Here is a 21,831-nt window from a genome sequence, read left to right as displayed (position 1 = left end):
GTATCACAGACTGCAGCATTAGAGCAGGCACACTGTGAAGAGGGAAGAGGCGCAACTTCATTGAATCTGGAGCATGTGCTGGTTCAGGCAGTGCTAATGGGGGGCACAGCTTCCACAGCCCCTCTGCCTCCATGTAGCCATGAAATCTCCACTCCCAGGAGCAGAGTCTCTTTTTTTTTTGTTACAGAACAACAAACCAGCCCTTTATCCTTTAGCTTCTTCACTCTGCTTTTTACCAGAGAAAGAAACTCCTGGTGCCCTCAATAGTGAACTGCAGCCACAGTCCTGGAACACTATTCTAGAATCATATGAGACTTAAGACAAAAACTAGTCAATCTGCATAAAAGCCATGGACAGGAATTAGGGAGAAGGTTAAAGAACACCACATTATTTTTGAAAACTTCAGCATCCACAAGGGAAGGAAAAAGGCTGAGGTTAACAGAAACCAATACCGTGTATCCAGTTTGACTGTAGATACTAGACATGTAGTTAAAAATGGAATCCTGTTTAAGGATGTGGTTCAGATTTTGGAATGAAAGAGTTTCAAGAGCCTAAGTTGCTTTGGGATTCTGCAAGGCCTACAGGTATGCTCAAGGACCAAAATCTACAGCTATAACTAGGTATGATTAAGTTTAGGGTTAGGGTTCGATGGTACCCTTATTGAGACCAGATTGATTGATTCTTCAAGGCTTCCAGAGATATCAAGAGAGGTGCCAATTCCATTAGGACAAGCACATTCTGTTAAGTTTTTCTTTAAGAAATGATTCTTGGATATAAAGAAGGCTGGGTTTTAGAGGTGTCATTAGGGAAAAGAAACTTGCTGCACTTAAATGGGTTTGGCAGTTAACTGAAGGAGACAGTGTGTGTTATAACACAAGGCAGTGCTTGTGTTCAGTTTTGCTCCAGACACTGGTCATACGCTATAGCATAAGGCTTAGTTTTAGTTACATAAAAAATTTTTAAAAGATCATATTCTTGCTGGGTCCTGTGTAACCACAGGGTTAGTTCTAGAGCTGACACTGTTAGGGGTCAAAACATTATGTCTGGGATGCCCTGTTGACAATAGATTCTTGGCTGTAATCAGTGTGAAGGTTTAGGTTAGGTTATTATTATTGCCTGGAAAAGTAAGGCCAAAAAGTACTAGACTGTTTTTTGAATTTTGTGCAATATGCAAAATTGGAAGAAAATGGCTGCTTTTAAGGGGCTACTGTTTTGTGTTCATTTTAGGTCTGGACATTGGATGCAACGAAGGCCAGATCTGGGATTAGGGGTAGAATCTTGGCAAAGGTGGTTTGTGGAGTCTGGGTCATGACAGGATAAGGAAAAAACCAAATTTATTCACTTATGTCTCAGTTATTATTCTTGCATTTATACCTTAGTACATTCACAACTTAGGGTTAATTCTGGTGCTTGAGAATCTTAAACCATCCAGCAATCTAAGTATTCAACAGAATTAAGACAAACTGCTTTTACTCACACATCATCCACAAAACATGGATATGGCATTTGCTGGAGATAAATTCCCACTGGCACTTCAGTGCTGGTCTGGGTCTTTATAATCCCACGCTCAATCATGTCTTGGAGATACGCAAAGCCTCCCCAGATATAACGTAAATCATCCACAGGATCAGCTCTTGGACCAGGATCCCAGTACCTCAAAAGAAAATTCACATGGAAGTCATTTGGGTAAACAGTGAGTTTAGGGAAGGGTTGTGTGGAAAATAAATAAAGAAATTAATGAATAAATTAAATAATCTTAGCAACTGAAATGGTAAGGGCACTGCCTGGAGTTGCCTTTTCTAGACTTTGATCTATCAGACCATATTGCTTAAGAAAGTGGAAGGCTCTTTTTTTCCTTTCATTTTCTCTGCACTGACTTGCAATAGTAATTTTGGTCAAAAGTGTACATAAATTAGTCATGTAGCAGAGTAACTGCTCTAGAATAGAAATAACTGCATTTGGAATATGGTATCCTTGGAGATTAAACTGAAACAAACTGGATTGCAACTACCAGATATCACTATATTCTGCAGATATCATTATATCCTGAGAAATTATATCCCTTTAAGTGAGTCTGTTTGGTGGGGACTTGAGGAGGAAAAGCACAGAAGTTCTGGTGTCCAGGTGGAAGACAGCTGAGTCACAATCCACGTAGGACTTCCTTGCCTGTCTTTCCCAATGTTGGAGCCAACTAAAAATTTAAGCAGGTTACTGAACAGATTCTGAGCAGAGTCATCCCTTTGCCATGTATTCCTGCACCTACCCACTGCTTGGCTTGTCACAAGAGTGATACCATTCATGTTAGTACCTGGTAACTGGAGATGGATTCTGTGCTGCACTGCAGAGTAACTATTAACAAATACAGTTGGATTTCATGCATGTAACCAATGCAGGTTCTAACACCCTTATGTCTCTCATATTCATGTTATGGCAGGCAGGAACTGAGAAGGAACTATCAGGTAAGTACCTGTCTTGGATTTTGTTTGTTTTCTCCACTGCATCTATGTCCATTCGGATCTTGTATGTCACATGCGGTGGGAGATTTCTGGTTGTAGGTTCTAGGTCTGGAAAAACCACAGCAGCCCAGAATTTGTTTTCCTCCAGCAGATAAAGGGCTTGATGAGTCAGTTGAGTTTCATTAAGATAACCTTCAAATTTATCCAAGGTCAAGCACTACAAATAAGTACAAAGAGAAAAATTGCATGGGAATAAACTAGTAAGAGGGATACATTAAAGCAAACATCAGTGGTTGAAAGCAGAAAAGGAAAGTAGGTTCAACTGAAACAGCTATTTTCAGCTTTAAAAGCTTATGACGAAACTATTAAAAGTTGACTCTCTCCTCCCTTCTTCAGCCTAGGAAGTGCCTGAGTGAACACTAGGGAGCCAAAGGATGACTGATCTGTAAGAAAAACACATTGGCTGTGGACTTCAGACGAAAAGCACTTTGTCAAGTGAAGCACTGGGAAAATTCAAAGCATACATTTAAATTTTAATGACTCTTGGGTATTTCGACATTTATTCCTATGTAACACCAGACAAGTAGTTGATTTATCTTGCTGGTCATATTGTGTCCCTGCTGAATTCTGACATGTGATTTACCTGCTGGCTTAAGTTAACATGTTTTGGCTATCTCAATACAAAAATGCCTTCTTTCTTAGTCTCTGTCATTACTACAAAATGTATTCTAATCAATCCGTATACAAGACAAAAATTCATAAAAACTTAAGTTCTTTATGTTCCTCCATTTAAGTCCTATTTAACAAGCATTGTAAGACAAAGATTGTGAATGCTCTAAACTCTAGCATTAGTTGTCTGTAAAATTATAGATTTATGTTTGTATATTTAGCCTCTGCCCTTCAGAACTGGCAAAATATTATCAGAGAGTAGAAGTATTTAACCCCTGATGGACTGGAAAGATACTTATTGAATTCCTTTGCTTCATAAAATTCCAACACGTTATCTTGTTTGATCTTATTTTCTCGATCACTTCTTGCAAGCCAATAACCAAAAATTAGTCCACATCAAAGGGATCATACTGGTAACTTATCATTTAATCTTAAAGACTCCTTTACTTAACCTTTCCCTGTGATGAATCATGCTCTGCTTCCTTTAAAACTTGAACTATCACAGCTCAATGGGATCTACATGAAAAAATATTAACTCACAACATAACAGTGCTTAAATTAATAACATTATTTTGCAGCTTTACTCTTCTTGATGTTTGTAGGTGTTCATTTTCCATTTTGTTTCAGAAAACTAAACTACGTAGAATTTCATATCAGAAAGCAAAATAAGGCAGAAAACTCTCTGATTTTCATGCCAGAAGAGAAATAAAATCAGACTGTTGGCTCATGTTGCATTAATTTTTTGGGGATATATTTATCCCACATGGTGTTAACTGAATTCAGGAATTCAGTTTATTTCTTGTGAAAGTGGCAGTGTCTGCATAACAAACCCCTCCCATGGAACTGTCTCTTTGCAGGATCTGGAGGATTATTTGCTGTTTCTTTATCAGGAGGAATTATTTTCAAGATATTTATTTCAGCTGCAGAAGAACTCAGACAACTTTTCAGGGAAATCTGTGGTAAAGTACTGACAAACATCTGGACTTGTCTAGATTTTCACTGCAGAACAGACAGTGCCTGGAGTGGGCTGAGGAGCAGCATAGGCTCTTATCCAGGGGTCCAGTGAAGGAAGCTGCAAGTGTTCAAAACAGAAAACACAAATGCTTTTAGATCTTCTGCACGAGTAGAGTGAAACCAAAGCTTGTATAAAAACATAGGCTAAGACACCAGTGTTGCAATAATTCACACAATTTGAAAGTGAAAAGAGATTTTATATAGTAGTCTATGCGCCAAAAGCTAGAACTTATTTCCCTTAACTTGAATTGCATTCAAAACAAAGGCTGTATGCTCTACCTAGGCTTTTCTTTGTTCCGAGTGAATTTGAACTCAGTTTGTGTCTTCATAAACCTCACTATATCAAAATTAATTTATCAACCACTTGGGAAAATTTATTTCAAATCTTTTCCCAGTAATTATTTAACACTTTAAAATGGTTCAGTGAAAATTTATAAAACCAAAACCAAAATAATAAGAACAGGTTTGGAAGATAAAACCAGAAAATAATAAACATAAAGAGGTGACCGCATAGCTCTCACTAACAGTTTAGCTGTTCTGTGGCCTAAGGTAATCAAAGGGAAGAACAGGAAATTCTTGGGGTGGTGAGGAGGAGCAGCCACTGCATAATTTGTGGGATTCTCAGCTGCATCACAATTTGCAGCAGAGAGCTGGAGTCTCCAAAGGTAGTTGCTGGCAACACACCTGTCCTCATTGCATACTATGGTGGTAAGGAGCCGCCTGTTCCCCAAAGGGAGCTATTTGTTGCCATGGTGTCTGGCACAGTGGGAAAACATTCTCAAGTCGTTCAACTCGGTGTAAACAGCAGACTTTAAAGAATAAGCTCATTACAAAGAATATTAGGACACAAAGATCTATTACCAGGTACAGTAACTGCTCTATTATTATTGATGTTCCAGCACTGACCTGCTGCATGCAATGTATTTCACTCAGTTTGACAAGAAATAATTCTGCTAACATGATGCAAAAAGATCATTGAATGAACCAGCAGAGCTTTGTGCAAAGCCTTTATTGTTCCTTCTTGTACTAGCTGTGGGAAGGCAGATGAATTTTTAGTTCCTGCTTCCTTGAAGGGGAAAAATGGTCTTTTAGACTGAACTAGATTGAAATTAGGAGTTAGGCTTAGTCTTGTTGCCTATAACTAGTACTAGTTTTCTCTCAAAAATCCTCAGAAGGCACCACTGGAAACAACACGCTAGAGAAGAGAGGTACAGATTCCAGGAAAGAGACAGACATCTTTTCAGAAGTGACCACAGAACAAGTGGAAACTCCCTCATAGGTTTCAACAGAATTTTGTCTAGGTCCTTAAAAACCTGAAAGGGGACTTACCAAAGAAGTTTCTCTGCTCCTGATCTTGCTGAAGTTAGTGGCCTGTTGGTTATTAATACTTACAAAAAACCATTTCATTGTGGTTTTGAATTCACTTTCTGTCTCTCAGCATTGAAATGTACTCAAGACATTCAACCAACATTTTGAATAAAGCATTTGAGGATCATGGGATTGAACTTCTTTCATAATAATACGTGTTAATTTTCTTGTGCTTCTGTATTATTCTAAACACATGCTTTTAATAATGAGATTCAGTTTGAAACAAACGAAGATTTTATGATTTTAACTTTCTTGTCTGTTACCACAGAGCCCAGTACTGCCTAACTGGTTTTAAGATATCCTCCACAACTATTCCCACAAGGGGCAGGGCTGAATTTACCTCCAAATACTGACTGAGCAAACGCAGAACTTGGTCTACAGCACTGAAAATGTTCCGCCAGTCAAAGTCCACCATTCCCTTCTCCCGGCTCCTTGAAGATCCATTGTGGAGAAAGTTGATTATGTGTTCCACAGTGAAGCCTTCAGCACCCATCTGGCTGTTCAGGAAGTCCCTCACTGTAGGGTGCTTCAGAGAGTCCTGAAGAAACATCATGACAGCTTTGCTACAACAATTGTGTTTCCATGCCCTCTTTAGCTAGGAAGGTTTCCATTTCCATAACTCTTTCAGCACATGAACAAGGACAAAAGGGTATGCTAAGGAATCAATTTTACAGACGGGTAATTGCATAACTGGATGTGTGATCTGAAGAATGGACGAAAAGAAATTTTTCCTTGACTATGTATTGCATTTTCTCCTTGTAAGCAAGAGGATGAATGTTATAAATGTCTAATTCAATATAGAAAAATGAGGAAATGAAATGTTTTTTCTAGTATGAACCGCTTTATAAACTTTAACTACAGATAGTAATTACAGCTATCAAAGTCAAATCGAAATTATGCAGAAATAAGCAATTTCCCAGAATAAATTTGTTTGGCCCAGAAAAAATATGGTTCTCCTGCCTTCTTTGCCTACACAGAATCCAAGGAAATCAAGTTGTCTGTTCTTGAAAGATATTCCGGAGAGGCAGGGAAGCAGCAATTGCTGTCTTTTTTAAGAAGTCATTAGCCAGATTCTTGACTGCCCAAATCTGAGGTTTTGCTACAGGGATGCTGTAATGCATCTATGATTTGCCATCAAACCAAGCCCAGCAGCCAAACCAACAAACTTAAAGGCCACAGATTCCTTGCTGCAAAGGATGTACTTCTGGCCAAACCTTTCAAATTAACTGCCTTCTCCATTAATAAAAATAAAAGATGGTGAAAGGCTGCTCTTACTGAGGATCTTTGATAAGTTATAACATACACGGATCATATTCATTTGCAGGCTGTTTTGAAAGAAGTACCACAGCTGAGGTCCTACTTCCTCCCAAGCTTTGGTCAACAGTCGGAGGCGTTCTAGTTCCTCAAAAGTGGAGTTTGCCTGATGAAAAAACCAGCAGAAAAGAGTGTTAGTATCTAAGGAGATAGACAGAATTTATGATCCATCCAGAATATGGTGAGAGGGGAACCCCTAACTTAGAAAGCTGTAGTTTTTACCTTCAAAACTTAATCAACTTGTTCAAACAGCAGAAATTTTAATAACCATCAGAAAAAGAATCTGTAAAATCCAGCCAGGATCAAAGTCACTTAGGATAAAATTCTGTTGTATATGTAATGGAAGAAAGAAGTACACATGAATCCTAGTTAACTTCAATTCCTTTAAATACTTAGATTTTCGGTAGAATTATTTTTAACTTTTCCCCTTGACTATTTCTCTCCATTAAGAACTAAAAAGAAAGATGATGATGTGGGTAGATGAATGAATGGAAGGCAGCTGGAAAAGACAGATAATCCCATAGCTAAGATATTAAGACCTGAAATGCTGAGCTGCTGTAAATCTGATGTTTTTCTGCGTGAACTGTGAGCAGCAGTTCTATGCCTTGTTACTGATGTTTACAGTAGTGAACTGCTGAGGTGGCCCAAACCTGGGTTATATACAACCTTGATTTAACTCCTCGGATTAATTTCACCCAGCTTCAAGCATTTCGCTGAAGAGTCCAGGCTCCATTCTATTTTAATGAAGTGAAAAAACTTTTTGATTTCAACAGATATAATACTAAACCATGATGTTGCTATAGGTTTGCAATATCTCATTATTAGGTCTCAATAAGCTTATCCAAGCCTCACAGATGCCCCATTTAAATATTTACTGGCATAGAGCTGCTCATGTTCCTACCTCTGTAAAATAAATATGAATATGAATAGAAATATAAACATAAACGTAAAGGTAAATGTAAATATAAATATAAATATATTTACTAGTGTAAATGTGGAATCATGCCAACAAAAAGCTGCTTGAGCGAGCTGGAAAAACCATGTAGCATGGACCAAAATGGGATGAATCAGTGAAGACCTGTCTCCTGTATTTTAAACAGAGTACCTGTTCTTCCTCTGAGAACCATCAGAACAAATGGAGTTTTGAGAAAAAAATCGCATTAGTCTGAGGTAATTGGGTCACTGTTTTTCAAAAGCTGTTTCTTGGGATGCCATTTTTTGGAAATATACATTTTTGTATTTCAGAACTTCTTACATTTTTTATGATTTCCCGTACAGAAGGTGAATCAGGAGCAAAGAGAATTTTTCCCATCAGCAGAGGCTTCACAGCACTCCAGGCTATTTTGGTTAAAGGGTTTGATTCCAAGTTCTGGATCAATGCATTACAAAAGGGTGCTGAAGACAGAAAGAAGGAAAGACAGTCTTTATGTAACCCTACTCAAATCCTATCACATGTAACATGCTGCAGAATTTTTTACTGGCAGGACAGACAGTTTGAATCTGAATGAGTTAAAGCACATTCTGCAGTGCAGAAGTACAATGTCTGAATGGATAGAAAAGACTATTAAGTAGACATTGGGGTTGTAAAGTACACACTATGGAAATTGGAAAAGCAAGCATAAATAACCATGTGAAAGTTGCTGTTATTTACATGGTATTTCAGATGGAAGGAAACGAGACAGCTCAGAACTCCCTGAGCAGTTTGAGCTTTATTTGCTTTACTCCTAATGACATAGCTCCTTTGTATTGTAGTTGATACTGGTACAAAGCTGATCCTGCAGGCTTAGATGTTGAACTCCGGAACAGTTCAGAACTGTTACTACAATAATTTAAAATGAAACATTTTAATGTAAATATTTTTATCTTACCCCTGCACTATGAAGTAATTAGTTTACTTGGATAGCATTCAATTAATTTGTTTCCTGGCTGAAGAGATGGAGTATTGGGCCTCTTACAGGTCTTTGGAAGGCTCAGGCATAAGTAGAGCCAAGTATCAACACAGTGGAAGGTAGGAGTCTCTATAAGCAAACTGCTCATCTGTACTTTGTAACCATGTAACCGTATCTGTCACAGAAGAAGGGACACAGAACACCAGCTATAACATGGGTGGTAGTACAGAAAAAACTGCTGGTGAGCTCAGTGTCAAGAAAAACTAAATAGCAAACAGAAGGGGACATAAAAAGATAAAATAACAAATGGTAAAAAAGATAAAATTGGTTCCTCTTTGCATTCTCTCCTATTAAAATAGCAAGAAGTGAGGAAATAAAAGCAACAAAAATTGTTAAATTGCAATATTTTCTATGTAAAATGTAAACATGCTGTAGAACATTACTGCTACAAAATATATGTACTTTTATGCAAGGAAGGTAACAGCCACCATGTATCAAATTGAATATTATTTGAAAGGAGAGATTTTTAAGTTCCTGTGCCCCAGGCCATCAAACCAGCAAAGAGAAAAAATAAAGTTTAGAAAAATATTTTGGAGAAAAGTAACTCCAGAATGCCGCTCTGTCTTTTCCGGAACCTTCTTCAGGGGCATCTTGTTCTTCCTGATATCAGTAGCATATAATAGAAGATAAAATAGAGGGGCTGTCTTAATTATGATCATGCATATGTTTATGCCTCCATATTAAAAGCAAATGCATATTTCTGTCAGTTGTCAATTCCTGAGCTCATCTGCTTCTAGCTATGAAGTAAGTATGAAGTAAAATCATTTCACCTGTCTCTAATTTCCTGAATCAACTGTTTTAAAATGTTATTTTACAAAATCAACATTTGATCCTAGTATTTGAATATAAGGTGCACCTATCAGGAGTCTCTTAATGGTTTGGTGGAAAAACTTACTGGTTGTATTATCATAAAGATAACCAGATTTCTTCCTTGTTGAGTCAATCCCCAGGAAAGCTTTGTAGTTGTTATCTTCATACCAGTTGAAGGAAAACACTCTGGATCCACCTCCTTCTGGGTAGCCACAGAAAAGATCCGACAGGGAACTCACCAAGTGGCTTAAGGATTCTGGCCTTCCGTCTTGTACAAATGGTTGCAGAACCATCAAAAGGTCCTGAACGCTTGGCTTCCTGGCTAGCTGCAGTAAGACAAGACTTGGTTAATTGCAGCCCCCAAAGCAGGTAAGGATCTGGTGAGGTCATAGTTGTGCCCAGATGGTAAAACATGAATGCAGTCAGAACCTCATCCTTTTATCTCCTCTGTCCTGGTCACAGGCACCATTTTCAGTTCTTGTTCTTTCATATCTTTTCTGGGGAAAAGAATATACTTCATAATTACCAATACTTATGTCCACATTTATTTTGTAATGAGAGAAGAATAAATTTTTTTATGGAATCAGCTCTTCCCCAGCAAGTCTATTTTCTTTCTGGTAAAGCAGGTAATTGGAACATTAAACAACAAAGGAAAACAAGGACTATGAGCTATGCAGGAAAGTGATGTAATCTATTATTAGACCACTTACCTTTTGCACTGCTTGGGAAACATTAGACAGCACCCTCCCCCAGGCCTTCAGGTCAGCACCTGGTGAGTTTCTGTCCAACACAGTGGGAAGCTGTGGATACATAAAAAGTAGAGATGAGTGTCTACATGACAACTGCTATAACAATGAGAAGAAATCCAAATGGCATCTCTGTAGCTCAAATACTTTGAGTTATCTGGAACAATATCTTATAAGCCTGTCTCATGGGCCCACAAATCCAGTACCCATGTGCAGACACACAGTAGCCTGTGTAAATGTTCTTTCTAATGCACAGCTGAAACAAACACAGGCCACTTAAAATATATCTTGGGATTTGTTCTGCCCATCTAAGCCCACCATGCCAAAAGGTGCAGAAATGGAGAAGGAATGCAGGAACAGGGACATTTGAGAAGCTGCTTCTCACAGAGGCTATTCTCTCAGTGAGATATACAGACTCTTGGTAACTTCCAAATATAGCAAAGCTTTGATACAGAAGGCCCCATTTGCTACAGAGGTAAATGATTTGTAGTACTTTATACTTCAGAGATTCCCTGATTTTGAAGACAGTCTGGTCCTCACTGTCTGTCAAACCTGATAGAAACCATTACTTTCCCAGGCTCATACAGACTGACCAAACTGCCTTTTCAGCAGAAGTTAACATTTTATTTATCAGTGACTTAAAAGAAACAGGTGACACCACGGTGTGCTGTCACATACCACTTTGTTTGCGTCACTGCATCCTCCTCTGTCAGCTGTCTAAAGAACTACATATGTATTTGGAGCTGGTGCTCGAGTCTTTCTCAGGCATTTCTTCTGCTATTAGAACAAAACGTAAAGCTGGACTTGTAGATAGCTAGGCTGTGATATTTATGAGACAAGCCCCAAAAAAGCCTTTCCCAAAAACGCCTATACACCCTGCTGATTGCCTGCCATTCCCTTCAGTCAGTAGGTGGTTAAGAAAGCAGAAGACAGCTGCACTGTGTAGGTACCTGGCAGGGAGTCACAATGGCAAGAGTTTCTATGGAAAGCTCATGTTAACGTATTCTGATCTGTGACTTGTGGTTCAGGCAGGAAGAATACACACAGGGCTTCAAAATACACTTTTCCTTGTCCCCTAAGGGGAACCAGTCTGTGCAGAGATTATACAGGGTTCTTGGAGCACCTGCCTTAACCTGGGCTTTTTGAAACTCTGAGGAACAGGAACTGTAAACCTGTAAAAAAGCTGGGCAGTATATTGTGAATATTCACATGAAGTCCTTAAATGCTGGAACTCTATCTTAGAAATACTGTAGCATTAAATCTCTGCTACTTCCAGCAAGCATAAGATATACGAAAACATAAGACAATGTATTTTTAGAAATGGAAAATAGCAGCTTTCAGAAGCTGACCACAAATTCTTATCAGGATTGGTAAAATCAGTTATTGACTGACTATCAATGCTACAATAATCAAACTGTGTTTTGCGGGTGTGTCAATTACAGCTTCTGGCATCCTCTGTTCCCAGTTCTGGGCAACTCAGAGCTGAAAAAAATCCATGTTAAATTAATCTTGATGCTACACTACTGTGGCAGAGAACTCCAATCAATACTTCCTATGCAACTTTAGGAGTTTTTCATATATCCTGCCTGCTCCTATAAAGCAAACTGACAATGTGATGGTTTCATGATATTAAATTATGAGGTGAAAAACAGCAAATTAAATTGAGTGTTGAAAAATGCAAAGGATGATCATAGGGAAAACAAACATGAAAGATACATACACAGTGATGGACTCAAAGTTCGCTATTATGAGGAAAGAGACCTTGGAGTCTTTATGAATAGTTCCCTGCAAGCACCACCTCAGTGTGCAGAATACAAATGAAATACTAGAAACATATGCCATTATATATATTTATTAACTTGATATAATTTGTATTTTATTATATATTTTAAAATAATAATATTAACATATATTTATACATATATATGAAGTGGCATAATATTTTCATACTAAACCAAGGCTGTAGATGTGGTTTATTTATAGCAAGGTCACAGTAGAAACTAGAAGACAAAGAAGGGCAATGAAAATGAACAGAGGTAAGGAAAAGCTTTTATAGAAAGAGTGATGAAAACCAGTACAATTTCCTAATCTGTTTGTTTGGGGTTTTTAAAAGGGCTCACCTGGCTATGCCAACTCAAGCTGCATCATGATTTTGACTGCAGCATAAAATTCTGTCATGATGGAAGGAGCAAAGACAGAATGGGCTGTGTTGGGTATTTTCAGAATCCTCAGCAAGGTTCCTGTAGGTTTTGCCACACACTGTTTTCCTACACAGACTGGAAAGACCAGATAATATTTCCACACAAACTTTGATTTAAAAACTGCATTTGAATCTCTTAGTTCTGCTGTACTGCCAATTTAATCTGTTTCATCCCACAACATACTCAGAACTGTCTAGTGTTCTGCTGGTGGTAGGTTAACAATCACACATCCATAACCTTACGTTTGCAGGGGTAAATCTACTAAGACCACTTGGAAAACTGGTGAAGTATCACAAAAAAAAATTCTTGAAGGGCAACAAAACATAAGCCAAAATAAAAATGACAACGTAAGGCAGGATAATTGTGTTAATACTTACCAGCCGAAATAGCTTAAAGAAATCAACATTTGCATACAAGACATCTTCTACTCTTTGTAGACTGTCCTGGGACAGGGCACACATGGCCTTGTGTACAGAAGGGAGACCTCTTCGGCTGCTGAAGATAATAAAGCGGTCCAGGAGTATCTCACTGCAAGCAATGTCCTTCAGAGTCAAGCTAGGGACACCATAGGCAAACTGCAACCAAACCAATGATTCACTTACTCTTACGAAACTTTCATACTGCTCAGGAACAACAGTGTAAATCCCATGTAAATCTACTGATTTCTATAGAGTTATTCTGCATTTATATTTGTTAAACTATAAACCAATGTGTTCCTATTGGTCAAACATTAAAGATAAAAATTTGGACGTTTTCTATTCTGTGTTTATATTAGAAGTGGTAATCAGTAGATGGGTGTGTTTAACGTACAATGGCTTTGTAAATCCCGGCTGTATGGCTGTGCAGAGTGATAGTGAATAATGGCTGTGGGAAGCACAGAATACATGGCAATATAATAAAAAGTAGCACTGGAAATTGCTCACAAGCTAATGTTCCCACCCTCTGTCCATCTCCTTTCACAGTACAAATTTAAGGAAAACAGCTCAGAACACTGTGATGACTGTTAATGCCTACTGTGTTTGAGATGAACACAGACTTTCAGACAAGAACTATGCACTGACATAATATCATTAGACTAAATGAATTTAATAAGCTGCACAATAAAGAAATTGTCAAAATCTACCCAGAAAATAATTTACTTTAGAAAAATAATCTGCTGAGCATTCCAGTCTTTAAGACATATGGATCGAAAAAACACACCACACCTGTACCAGGTCAGACGTAGGTGCAGATTTATTTCTTATCTAAGCAAATTAAGAAATTAATCATTATCGAAATTTTATATGTGCAAATCTCCTATAGTTAGCAGCTAAGATTTCTTTGGTAGTGCCTGTAAAGAGAATATTTAAAAACACAGAGGAATGAGAAAAAAAATAATTCAGTTGCTTTGGAGAGTAGATTCAAAGTAGACTGAGAAGTTATTCATTAATTGCTTCATCTGTCAGAAGCTATCAACCAAAGTGCAAGTGTGGCTATGGAAAGTCAGCATCAAGAATATGAAAGGCAGCTGTAGAGAGGTCTAGAATAACATTGTATTTTATCTGCCATGACTGCCCTGAGTTTCAGCTTGTGGAGCTGCAGTTGACCAAAAAAGAAAGGCATCTGAATTACACACAGATTGTGTTTTGGAATTATGATGCAAAAAAGGGATGTGAATTTCTAGAAGTATCTGAGAGATACTATCAACACTAGAGCTGTACTTATATAAAGGTATCGTTAAGGCAAATTAGACAGTGTGGAGAGAGGCAGAATGCAAAAGAAGGAATTCAACTGACAGATCCAGTCTGTCTTGCAAAAAGCCTCCAAAGCCACACATCCCTGCCCTCCCTCAAATTGGGACAACTGAATAGGACTTAAGTTCATTTGTGTCAGTGAAATAATTTGCTTATTTGCTCAGTCATTTACGTCCTGGGGATGTGTGTGATAAGAACAGCATTTTTAACCATATACACCTCATTTAGTGTGGTCCTTGTCAGGCAGTGTCAACTGCAATGAAGCTGGGCTGCACAAGGGAGGCAGCCTGGGAACCTTGCTCTGACTTGTGAAATGAGGAAACAGTGGCATTTACATCTCTGAGAAGGATAAACACAGGAAAAAAAAAAAAGAGTTGTTATTTACAAACTGTAACTGCATTTCAATGATGTTCATGAACAGATGGGATTAGAAAAACATCAAACCTCCGCCCTCCCAATTTTTCCGGTAGGGTGTGCTGCTGCCAATCTTTCCTGAGCTTCTTATTGTGTTTTAACATCAGTTTCTTATCTTTATCTTAGAACGACTCAAAAAAGCAGGCTCTTGGAGGGAAACTTCAATACTTTCTTTTTTTAATCAATGTGTCACTGTTTGGCCAAAGCAGGCAAGATGAAGTCCAAATTATTTTTTCAGCTAGCTGGCTGTTTGATCAGGTTTAGCTTTCAGCTCTGTGTGTCATTTCCTGACTCCCAGGCGGCTCAGACCTAGATCTCCAGCCAGCTGTTGGCAACAGTCAGGCTTTTGTAAACAAGTTGCTTTCAGGTTGATCAGCTCTGTGCCATCAGAGGCAGGGGGAAGGGGTGTACAGAAATATGCAGGCAAACAGAGGGCAGAGCACCACGAAGAACTAGAGATGAACTATCACAGTTGAGGATTGAGACAACCATAGATCTAGGGTCTAGTTATGGCTCTGAAACTTCCACTTCAACCATGTATAAGTCCAGCCCAAGCAACTTGCTTATCAAGAAGGGCTAATGGAATGAAGCAATTTACCTCCCACAGAAAATGAAGTGTTCAATTCCCACTGAAAATAATTCTCTTGTTGTGTCTCTAAAATTATTAGATTGGTTTTTCTGCATCTTTTTCACCTGAAAGAAGTATTCACAGCACTTTCTTTCGTCATAGCTGTAAATCAGCTCTGGTGAGATGATCTTGTATCCCTGTAATTACTGCTAACAAGAAAACTATATAGAGGGCAGCAAAAGTGGTATTTAACACCAGATCTCCTCAAGCTTCCTCTAACCAATGCTCAATTTCTTTAATTTCCAGCATACAAAGAACTACATCTCTTTCTACATCAGCACAGAAAATACAGCAGAAAGACTCTACATTCCAACAGGTTTCAACCATTCTTTGGGTGATGGTGTTGAAAACTTCAGTCCTGCATACACTAGAAAGCAGAATTTTTAACAGCAGATGAATGAATGCCACTGGGGAGCTAATAGTCCAACACAGCTGCAGTCAGTTCTCTGGACACAGCTGATCTCTGGTGTAGAAGAGGTTAGGGATGACTAGGGAAAGCGAAACCCGGCAGGATATCTGTACATATTCTCCTTGTCACAAGCAGCAAGGAAGCAAATTTTCAGTATCTCAGCTGACATGGGAGTGTGAAAATACATAGGATGTATCAACTGACACTGGCTTTGGTATGCTCTTGTGGTATTGATTCATGATAAAGTGAGGAGAGGGGAGGGCTTCCCCAGGTACCAAACAAGAATACAGCAGATAAGTAATTTGGCTACTGGTCACACCAGCTGAAACCTGTGACGCAGAAGAGGAACTGCATGAAAGGTCATGAATGGCCTCCCTCTTTCTGCCCACACACAGTTTCAGTATTGGCATTTTATGCAGCAGTGAAACAAAGGAACTGTGTCTTTCAGCCTCAGTTATTCACTTGCTTCCACCCACACACTAATGCAGTGTAGAAATTGTTCCAGAATTCCAATTCAGCAACATTCATTCATTAATACAGCATTCCTCACAGAGCTCCCAGCCACCAGTACATGCAGAAGCAGAGACAGCCTGGACTTGGTCAAACATAGTTCCCTGCTTAGCTGCTTCAGGAAGGATTTGACCTGTACTTTTCACTCTGAATTTTCTGAGCAGACCTATTACTCAATCAGAATCTAAGAAAGTGGGTCTGGTTCTCCACTTCCACCTATTCATGTGAAACAATACCGAAAAGCCACCATGCTGACATTAGGGCAGAGAATTTAAATTATAAATTAAGAATCTCCAATAGTTCTTCTCTCATCAGGACTATTATCTCAAAAGGAAGCACAGCTGCATTATGCTTTTAAGTTAAGTCTTTAGCCATGGGGATGGATGGACTGCTTGCCAGTACTGTTTCTTGATGCTCCTCGTTATTTGGGTGCAACGACAGCACACTTCTGTTTATTTAATAATTTATTAATATTTAATGCATATTCAAAATGTTTTTTAAAGACAAATAAGACATCTCTTCCTCTAGATTCACGAAGAACAAAAAGAGAAATTATACAAACAACCCATAAGGCATCGGTTATTCTGGGCCCAAGGCCTTCACTGAGGCTACGTTGCACATACAACTCAGGAGATTCTTCCCTCACAGGTGATAACTCGGTAACTGTTAAACTCTACTCACCTGTTCAGGGCGCACTTGAGCATTAATAAGCTGGTAAACAACAAAATCTGTGAGGCCAACATTTTCTAGTAAGAAGGAGGTGAGGGTCTCCCCATCTTTCAAAATGTCTAGAATTCGTATTCCTCTTCCTGGGTGAAAAAAAATGAATGCACAGATCAGTGAGATAGCAAACAAAGGAAGTTAAAGAAAAACTCATATCCCAGCTTAAACCTGTAAAAAGAATGTGCTTTGGCTCTTACACCTAGTCATGACTAACTGGGGCTAAAATTATTTTTGCAATTCAAAATACTTTTAATCCTTTGTTGGGAAATGATAATCAGAAAATGCTGAGTGTTCTGACTCTGCATATCTGATCTCTCAAAGATGTTTCAGACTTGGGCTACAGCAATGGACACATTGAAAGCAGCACTGACTGCATTTGAAAGTGTCTGCCTTTTCCTGATGTAATGTTTTATTTTAAATGTTCAGATTTGAGTATGGTACTGTTCTTAGTGTCCTTTTTTCTGGGCCTTGTGTAAATAACTCTAGTCAACCCTTTACATTTGCACTAATTTATCACTCTCTGCCAATCAATTTTAGTTAGTTAACCTTATTCTCTAGCGTTGCAAAAGTGACCCTTGAAAATCTTCCATTAGAAAAAAAATCAATTTCTTTGGAGAAGCATAAAGTGTAGCTTATGCTTCATATTAGACTAGATTAACAACTGCTCTTCAGGCAAACCAGTGAGACCACCCACTGTTAAATTAGACACATGTAAGAGGCCACCAAATTTCCCTAGTACTGTCTGTAACAATACTCAAAATACTGCTGTTCCTAAAGTCAAACAGTTCCAATCTTTTTTAACTTGTCTTTGTTACAAATCTTATCAGTGAGAACTCTGCCTCAATATGGTGCAAGAAAAAGCTTTTACATGCACATAGAATACTTATTATAACTTCATTAAATTATACCTTTATTAAAGGTACCTCACACAGCTTTGGTAAAGAATGCTTGAAAACCTCTAATTCTAGTTTTAGAACAGGCAATTGAAAGTGACAGGAGCAGTGTGTATCCTATTGACATAGGGAATGTAACTTCAGACATTTCTAATAAACATGCACTCCATTCTGTGAGCTGAGTCTTACCAGAGTTTGCCAACCAACTTCCACAATTCCATCTGCACTAAGTGTATTCTGGCCTAAGGCTGTAGGGCCTGAGGACTTCTTCAATTGTTCCTCCACATATTTATTCAAGCAGTAAACACTGAAAACAATAGCAGGGGTCTGTCCCTCATATTCTCACTGATGTCTTTCCTGGCATCCAGGCAGTGTGGAGGAAAAAGGACACCACAAGAACACATCTCATCAAAAGTGTCAGCGCTAGGGGAGACTGGGACAGGGAAGGAAGACTCAAGAGGTAGGTATGATTTCAGGAATCAGCAGAAGGAGCAATTACTACTCTGACATTTGCAATTTTTTCCTTGCTCAGCTTTGCAGCTATTCTATTAAGATTGTTCCTTACAAGCAATAGTAGTAAGCTATAAACACAGACAACTTAAATAGCCAATCTTACTTTTTCTGTATGCAGAAAGATGGTAACTCATATTTTATTAGTTAAACTCCAGAACTGACTTTTTGACTTTGTTTTCTATAATAGGAAATTCCAAACTTCTAATTTTTTTTTAAAGTAAAACACATTTAAACCCCCCACAAATTCTTGAAGGAACATAAGATTTTATTTCACAGGACGGGGGGGAATGTACTCTATTTTTCATGAGTAAAGTCGATATGGGATGCAAAGGCAACTTCCTAGACCATGGCGTGTGGTCCCCAGCAACACAAAGCAAACCCATGGCATGACATGCTTTTTCTTGCCTCTAAATAGTCAGATTTGATTTCTGTGGCTGGGTACAAACAACAGCTCAGATTATACTCAAATTCTTGTTGTTTACATTCTGGGGCATTTGGTTATCTCACTGTTATTTACAATGAGATAATCCCTTTTTTACTTCTAGTTATAAACCCCTGATAGGATAGTGGAGCATCTGTATCAGATGGTTTGTACACATCTTATCAAAAATATATGGTGAGTAACTATTTAATTTTAATAAGAATACTATTCCTGTGACAAAGGATTTGCAAATGGGACAGATCAATTCACAAAGCCAGACCATTTTTATACCTTTAGTTTTAGGAGTAGCTTTTCAAATTCTGTACTTTAAGTCCAAAAACTTTATTATTATACCATTCCCTATTTTCCTCAGGACTATGTTTTGAGTTTGGCAGGTTGTTCTAAATAAAAGTTAATACAATGAATTTACAATTTGCAATCCTGTTTAGAAGCTTTCAATGCTTTCTCTTTCTAAACAGATTATCAAGAGTTTCCTTCTTCACCGTTCCAAACCTGTTTTAGCTAACACTGTGACAAAGTACCTCTAAGCACTTTTCTGGGTTATGCTCCTGGCACATATTCAGACATGTTCCTAATTTTCCATTTCTTCTGCATCTTCCAGTGACACTTTCTCACTGCTTCTTCTTTTACTGCAATAATAATTAATGAAATTTCTTCTGCCATGTTTTACTGTGTGTGGTGAGATATCCATTATCCTTTTGTGTTTCGAGTTTTGTCTACTGTTATTTAAGGAACATGGTTGTAGAATGGAGCTGACAGCCTCTCTTTTCTCTTAAATGACAGGTGTTTGTCACTGAACAGATTTTAACTTACCCGTGTGAAATATATTATAATATTGCCAACTTACAAAGTAACTACTATCCAGCTCTCAGAAGGAAAAATTAAGTAGTCTAAAGGATATAGACACAACAATTACCTGCAATTCTTTCAGGATTAGTTCTCATTGTTTCCATAAACTGAGTCATAATGATCAGTTCTTCCCAGATTCTTCCAAGGTCATGGATTTCAGGGGCTTCCAGTAAAAGCTCCTGAGCATCTTTATACACCCTTGCAAGGCTGAAAGGAGGAATAACGAAGAAACAATAATTTAAGAGTGATGACTCTTGAGAACCTTGCAAGTCAAAAACCCCCAACAAACAAACAAACAAACCCTAAAAAAGAAAAAGTGAAGTTGACTCTCTCTGTATTAGGGATGAGGAAAAAAAAAAGTTGTTTTGTCATCAGTTTCAGGTAGTCTGGGATTCAGTTAGATTTGAAAGTCCACAGAAGGTTTAAGAGGGCTACTGGTGTTGCAGAAGGTTGGCCATTCACACATTTTCTTCATTGGCCATGCTGGTCTTGCTGTGGAGACAGGACCTTAACCAGACAGCATGCATCTCACAGTTATGGTACAAACCCGCCCTGGTTCTAGCCCAGGCCCAGCTCCAGCAGCTGAATGGGGCATTCTGGACACATGCAGCCCTGCTCAGCCTAGCAAGTGACACGGAATCATGCACAAACAGAAACATGCTTCCTTTCTCACATCAGTCCCCTCCAATTTTTTAGGTGCCTTCAGAGTATTTCTTCAAGGAGCAGCCGGAAAACACAAGTAACAAATGATCACAGGCAGCTGTTCAACTACTGATTCTGGGTTAGAACATGCAGATCAAGCAAGGATGCAATCAGTTCCTGTGTTTATGAACAAGCATAAAAAATTCTTATAATGAGGTAAGGCCATTACACTTCTTCAACAGTGTTACGTTTTTCCATGCATGCAACAGTATATCTCAGTCCACATGACTCATTTTAGCTTACAGGAAACAACAAACAGGAAGGACTAAATTCTTTCAGAAAACACAATGCATTTACTTCTGCTGTCATGCACTGAATTTACTGGGACTGACAAAGTGACAGTTTGCTCTGTAGCAAGCAACCTAGAAGAGCCAGAATGTATAGAAAACAGAACCCTCTAGCTTCACTGTGCGCTTGACTGTACCCCACCAAAAATGTTCTGGTGACTATTTTAAATCCTATTCGCTAGGAACAAAAGGTGAAACAGTAAGTTAGGACCAAGTTACAGACTTTCACGTGACAAGAGCTTTAATGGCCTTCACATTATTAGCTCATGAATTTTAATCATTGGATGCTCCAAAGTGGACTTTACAAAGGGAGGTTTGGAGCATTTTTTATATTTAGTATGACAGGGGTTTTTTCACTCTGAGGGTCCTTGTCTGCTGTACTTTCTTTCATGACTCAGCTGTAACAAACAATGCAATAAAACACTCCTACAGCACTTTTTCAGTAATAGTCCAGAAATCTCCCTTCCTCCTATTTTGCAAACAAGCTTAGTATCTGAATTAGCGATTAAAGTATCACAAGTATATAGCCCAAACAGGTGCTACCTAAGAAGCAGCAGTTCTTATTTGCAGCTACTTCATCAGAGCTCTAATTCAGAAGGGACAACTCTAGAGATGAGAAAAGAAGGCTTAGGTGTTCCATGCTCTTTTATCAAAAAGATTTGTCCCAAGACATTCAGTAAGCAGTCAACAGTAGAAAGCATGGATTTTATTAAGTGAACATGTGTTCCCTAGAGACTAGTACTGAAGTCTCTCTCTAAAAAGCCCAGAACTATCATTGTGAGCTCTGTTTCAACTTGATGACCATTGTTAGCATGAAACCAAAGTGCTAGAACTGAAAATTTTTGTCTTCCACTGTTTGCACACTGGTGTATTATTATCTTTCCTTTTTATTCACACTACAGAACAATTCTTTAAGATATTCCTTGGTGCAGTGAGGGACCTTTCTAAGCAAGGTGAGGATACTCCATCCTTTCTTCTTGCATCATTCATGTCCATGAACACCCAACAGGTGCCAAGAGCAAGCTATTAACAGTTCCCTTGCAGGCTTGTATTGCTGCAACCCAGTCTCACACATACAGCTCTGCTTACATGGAATTTTTGTAGTTGGACACTACACCTGGACCCTCTCCGGGGGTTGTGCTGCGGAAACAGGGATTGTTCATGTTACAGAAGATGCCATGTAACCATGGGAGTGGTCCTG

General features: G+C 38.5%; 1 protein-coding gene across 9 annotated transcripts in view; it reads right to left on the bottom strand.

Moving 5' to 3' along the window:
• The window catches only part of ABCA4 (ATP binding cassette subfamily A member 4), a 77,899-nt gene that overhangs the window by 43,229 nt on the left and 12,839 nt on the right, over nucleotides 1-21,831 (bottom strand). For 7 of the 9 annotated variants that reach the window (XM_017729879.1, XM_017729874.1, XM_017729878.1 and 4 more), the window contains 11 exons: nucleotides 21,720-21,831; nucleotides 19,709-19,848; nucleotides 16,903-17,030; nucleotides 12,905-13,102; nucleotides 10,291-10,380; nucleotides 9,666-9,906; nucleotides 8,077-8,216; nucleotides 6,811-6,927; nucleotides 5,848-6,045; nucleotides 2,468-2,673; nucleotides 1,478-1,654 (listed from right to left, as the gene is read on the bottom strand). In XM_017729879.1, coding sequence (XP_017585368.1) covers nucleotides 1,478-1,654; nucleotides 2,468-2,673; nucleotides 5,848-6,045; nucleotides 6,811-6,927; nucleotides 8,077-8,216; nucleotides 9,666-9,906; nucleotides 10,291-10,380; nucleotides 12,905-13,102; nucleotides 16,903-17,030; nucleotides 19,709-19,848; nucleotides 21,720-21,831 — 1,747 coding nt within the window. Of the gene's footprint in view, nucleotides 1-1,477; nucleotides 1,655-2,467; nucleotides 2,674-5,847; nucleotides 6,046-6,810; nucleotides 6,928-8,076; nucleotides 8,217-9,665; nucleotides 9,907-10,290; nucleotides 10,381-12,904; nucleotides 13,103-16,902; nucleotides 17,031-19,708; nucleotides 19,849-21,719 lie in introns of those variants that run through there. The other 2 variants (XM_017729882.1, XM_017729883.1) reach the window with 2 other exon arrangements.

Source organism: Corvus brachyrhynchos, unplaced genomic scaffold, assembly GCF_000691975.1.
Source record: "Corvus brachyrhynchos isolate BGI_N302 unplaced genomic scaffold, ASM69197v1 scaffold101, whole genome shotgun sequence".
Lineage (NCBI taxonomy): Eukaryota > Metazoa > Chordata > Aves > Passeriformes > Corvidae > Corvus > Corvus brachyrhynchos.
Note: the sequence above shows the minus strand (reverse complement) of the source record. Positions and strands in the feature narration are given on the sequence as shown.